This window comes from Notolepis coatsorum, assembly GCF_963971535.1.
Source record: "Notolepis coatsorum genome assembly, chromosome: 5".
Taxonomy (NCBI): Eukaryota; Metazoa; Chordata; class Actinopteri; order Aulopiformes; family Paralepididae; genus Notolepis; species Notolepis coatsorum.
In genome coordinates, this window is record NC_140169.1 from 193,382,335 (window position 1) to 193,387,787 (window position 5,453).

The 5,453-nt window shown below is 44.3% G+C and overlaps 1 protein-coding gene across 1 annotated transcript; it reads right to left on the reverse strand.

The window, feature by feature from the left end:
* Positions 1-363: 363 nt before the first annotated feature.
* On the reverse strand, positions 364-1,788 carry LOC311228498 (monocarboxylate transporter 10-like; the record flags this gene model as incomplete). The annotated part of the gene is made up of 1 exon (XM_084314402.1): positions 364-1,788. The coding sequence occupies one exon, from the start codon at positions 1,786-1,788 to the stop codon at positions 364-366; it is 1,425 nt and encodes a 474-aa protein (XP_084170528.1).
* Positions 1,789-5,453: the final 3,665 nt, after the last annotated feature.

Consider the following 5,453-nt stretch of genomic DNA (forward strand, 5'->3'; position numbering starts at 1 on the left):
CTCAGCACCACACTCAAACTAGCTCTCCAGGTGGTATCAGATGAGATTTCAATGAGTTCTTCCAAGAGTTTGGATGGAGATGTGTCAGGAAGCTTTGTCTCAATGTTGTCTGTAAAGTTTTTTTTTTATCCAGAGTAACTTGGTGACCCTTTTCTGTGTTTTATTAAATAATGATTTTCAGATTTTGAGAAATGGTCAAACTTATCCAAATATGGTATTCTCATGGGAAACAGTGCAGCTGCAACAGATAGCACTTTAATGATAATTTTCTGTAATCCAAAAATAATTAAAAAAATTATAATAATAATAATCTCAAGGCACCCCTGGCAGCTCTCTGCGGCACCCTAGTTGAGAACCGCTGGCCTATAAGACAGATTCGGGGTCTCCGCCCTTGAAAGGTGCGTCTCCCTGAGGCTTCTCGTAGTCTAGCATTTCCTGGGTCGTCTCCTCTCCTTTCTTGAGAGCCTCCTCCTTCTCACTCCTCTTGCGCCTCGCCTCCACCCAGGGTATCAGACACAGCACGGCTCCTCCGATGATGGGGGGGATACCTGCCAGGTAGAAGGCCACGTCGTAGCTCCCCAACCTGTCTCCCAGGTAACCTGCGATGAGAGGTCCCACGGTCATGGGCACGGACATTATGCCGAGCATGAAGCCGATGGCCTGTGAAAAGTCATTGGAGCCCACCAACTCAAAGATGATGGGCGCCATGATGCCGCTCAAGCAGCCGTCGAACAGCCCCATCAGCAGGCACACAGCGATCAGGCCGCCAAAGACGTGACAGAGGGGGATCATCATGGACATCAGGCCGATCACGAACAAGGAGGACACCTGTAGATAGACTTTGTTGACACCCTGGACGTAGTCTGCCACCCTGCCGAAGATGAGGTTGCCCACTGTGGACGTTATGCCGATACACATGAGAAGAACCTCCTTGTTGGCGTTCGTCCCGAAGCGCTCCTCCACGTGTTTCATCAGGTGAACGTAAGGCACAAAGTAGCCGAAGAGGGCGGCGGGTATGCCGAACACCCAGATGCGGTATCCCAGGGACCTCCAGATGTTGCGGAAGTTGAAGATCTCACCGATGGGCTTGTTGGGCCGCAGGGGCGTGTAGGTGAACCCGGCCAGCATGAGCACGAACATGAAGATGCTGAGGACACGCATGGTGTTCTGGAGACCCACGCTGTCCAGCAGGAGGGGGAGCAGGAAGGCCACCATGATGGTGAACACGTTGCCGCCGGTCGCCACGATGCCGCTCACTAGGCCCAGGCGCTTCTTGAAGTAGTGGGGGAGGATCACCAGGCTGGGCTGGTAGGCAAAGGAGCAGCCGCAGCCAAACACGATGCCATAGGTGAAGTACAGGGCACCGAGGGACTTGACAAAGGAGCTGGCCAGGAGGCCCACCAGGGCCATGGCGGCCCCGCCCACTGCTGTCACTCTGCAGCCCAGGATGTCTGTGAACACACTGGCGATGGGAGAGCAGAACAAGATCATGCCCATGGAGAGAGAGCCCACCAAGGCTGTTCTGGATCGCTGGTTGGCATCATCTTCGGTGCCAAATTCTTTGATGAGAGACAAGAAAAGGATGCCAAAGGTGTTTTGTATCATAAACACCGAGCCGTCACACCACATGGCAGCCAGCATGACGACCCAGCCCCAGCCTCCCTCGGGGGGCACAAACTCTGCTGCCTCCTCAGGAGCCCCAGTGGCCGGCTCCCAGACGGGTACCTTGGTTTCACCACCATTCTCCTTCTTCTCCTCTGTCTCTTCTTCTAGGCGCGTCTCGTCCATCACTGCTCTCTAGTGCTGTCTTCTGGAGCAGGTAAGTTCTCACTGTAACTCCCTCTACTTGCAATGATGACAGCAACACGTTCTTGATATTACTGATTGGATTTATTTCAATCCGAACCGTGAGAACTGTGAAACACATACATGAAACAATAAATCACAGCTCAAACAATAACAACATACATCCATATTATCGGAGCAAAGCGTTTATTTTGTACATTATCTAACGTTAACACGAACCTAAACTAACGTTACAACTAACCTAAAGTTAGTTTAGGTTTGTGTTAACGTTAGATAATGTACAAAATAAACGTATTCCGCTGCTATAGACCAGGGGTTCCCAAACTTTTCAGGCCGGGACCCAGAAAATAAGGCGTCAGAGAGCCGCGGCCCAATGCACATCGTCAGGCTTTTTTTTCTTTTTTTTTTGCCTGCCGACCGATTTTTTAAGCCAAATATCACTTCAATCCTATTAAGTTAGTTCAAGTTAGTTATTCATTTATATGTGCTATTTATGAGAGGGCTAACTTGTTGCAAAATAATAATGATAATAATAATAGCCTCATTAAAATACTATTATTGCTTCGGTTGTTTTCAGCGTTTTTATGTGCATAATCTGTTATTTAGTTTGAAATGTTCGTTGAAATAAGTCGATTTTTCGTTTTTGTTTATTTATTAAGTTAATATAAAACCATATAGTCACATTTTAGAATACAATAGAATAGAATTTTAGAATACAACTAGAAACACTGTCCTGGCCTGCTTCTAAGTTCAGTGGCCTTAAAGTGACCCCGACTTTGGGAACCACTGCTATAGACGTCGCTCTTTTATTTTGAAACCCCCCAGATAGGAAGTCATTGCTCTCGTTATTTGCTTTAGTGTCTGCCCGGTTCTGTGTTTGTTGGTTAGCTCCGTTAGCTAGCAGCCTATCAAGACCAGCCATTGGAATACTGTTTTCTAAATTGGGGAGGCTTTTAATCGTCAAGGTAAGAGGATTTTAAGTCATGGTATCCATAAACTTCAATCGGTTCGGATCCTTTGAATGAATGAGAATGTCAACAAACACGGCTTCATGTTGAAATCACTGACTGCGCCCAGAGAGGAGTGGTTAGGCAAAAAATTGTTCAGAGTATATTTGCTTAGAAAACGTAATTGTCTAATTCAATAATTTTTTATTTCTCCACATGGTAAATACACAGGTCACAACATGTTTACAGGAACGTTTTGGAGTTGTATTTGGAGTGTATTTCGTGACTGTAGGGAACTTGAGGCTACAACTCTGCCCCACTTCCAGTGATGAAGCTAAGCTACGCTAACGGAGCGGCTGTTCCCTAAGCCTAATGCATGCACAGAGACAAAAAAGGTATGTATCTTCTTGTCTAACTCCAGGGAAGATGTTAAATAAGCTAATTTCCCAAAATGTTGGAGTTTTCCAGAGAGAAATTTGATTTTTCAATGGCCTCTCTGCTGTTTAGTTTAGCAAGCCACAGCGGCGTTGTCCCAGCTGAAACGTATAAAAGGGAACCTGTGTTGAAAAACCATTGTGCCCCCCCCCCCCCCCCCCCGAGAACATTGTATGCCCCCCCACTCATTTGTTTCTGCAGCCTGGTCTGTATTCAAGTAGAACAGCTAGCTAGCTGTTGTGGACACTCACCGTTCCACAGCAGAACGGTAGGCAAGGCACCTTGGTTGACAAATTTCTGCAGCCTGGTCTGTATTCAAGTAGAACAGCTAGCTAGCTGTTGTGGACACTCACCGTTCCACAGCAGAACGGTAGGCAAGGCACCTTGGTTGACAAATGCAGGTTTCAGTCTATGTGTTGTAGGATAGACAATCTATCTATCCTGTCTCAAGATGCACAATGAGATCTTCTTCTTCTTCTTATTTGGAATTTCCGGCAGTGTAGACGCATCGTGGCGTATTACTGCCCTCCACAATTCTTGCTTCGCCCACACTTGAGAAAGTTTACACTCCTCTTCTTCTTCTTCTCATCTTCAAAACACATTTCTATTGTCTCTGTCTCCTTCTTCTCTGCTCCTCTTGTCATACAATCACAATACAAACATCATCTCCTCTCTTGGAGAGAATTGTTGAATAGACACAAATGTTCTAGAATGTTCTATTATGATATCATACTGTGACATCACAAATGTTCTAGAATGTGCTATTATGACATCATACTGTGAGATCACAAATGTCCTAGAATGTTTGATTATGACATCATACTGTGACATCACAAATGTTCTAGAATGTTTGATTATGACATCAGACTGTGCCATCACAAATGTTCTAGAATGTTCTATTATGACATCATACTGTGACATCACAAATGTTCTAGAATGTTTGATTATGACATCATACTGTGACATCACAAATGTTCTAGAATGTTTGATTATGACATCAGACTGTGACATCACAAATGTTCTAGAATGTTCTATTATGACATCATACTGTGCCATCACAAATGTTCTAGAATGTTCTATTGACATACTGTGACATCACAAATGTTCTAGAATGTTCTATTATGACATCATACTGTGACATCACAACGGAACATGTTTGAGTCCATTTGAATAATAATAAATAATATGTATGGTAAGGCTGTCCCCGAAGCCTATACTAATACCAACGCATTTGTGCGATTTGCGAATCCGATTGGCCACTGACGTTTCTGGTCATGTGACATGTGCACCAATCGTGTGACGGCAAGTTCTTTCGACGGTTAAGCTTAGGCACTCTTTCGAAGTTGGTTAACACTTTGAATGCCAGCCACGACATAACACGTGTTAGCAGTCCGCCCCCTGAATGCCCAGCACGACAATTAGCGTGATTTTTTTTTATTAGCGATCTGAATTCATATTTCATCAACCGAGTCTACCGTTGGGAAACCAGCCCCATCAGGAGCTCAGATGTGAAAAAAGCGCCTCATATCGTCTCCCAGATGGTAATGCACCCTTTTGGAATGAACTCAATGAAAATGGATGAGAATTTTTTTTTCCGGAATCCACATTTTACTTCTCAACCGGAGATGATCCCAGTCATTGTGGAGCCTCAGCATGTAATATGTGTTTTACAGTATAGGTTGGATCAATAAAAGGATAGATTTTTGGAATGGCGATCAGGTATTGGAATAATCTTTTTGGATACCATCTGATCTCAGTTAAGGAATCTATTTTACCAGTCTTAGGATAATCAGACCTGTTTTCACAGAGATATAAGCTTTTCCCCTATGTGTCATATGGCTGTTTGGCTGTGCGAGCGATCAGGAAATATATCAGATCAGATATCAGATTGCGGCCCCAGCGTGCATACGTACACATATACTATCGATAATCTAGCGTTTATTTGAAAACAATTCATAAATAGGCAGAAAAATTTGAACGTTTTTGTGTATTCTAGAATATTCCGTTTATTATGGAATATTTTTATTTTCCTTGAAAACGAGGGCTTTTCAAGATGCTATAAAACGGAAATGAACCGATAAAAAAACAATCCGCTTGGACAATGTTGACTGGAAAATGAGTCATTGATAAGCGATAACGCTAACATTGAAGTGGATGGTGGGCATTCAAGCACTAAATCGTGCGCCCCCTGCTGGGCACTGAAAGTGTTAAGGTTAGAGTTTGTCTTAGAGCGTGACGGCAAGTTCTTTCGACGGTTAAGCTTAG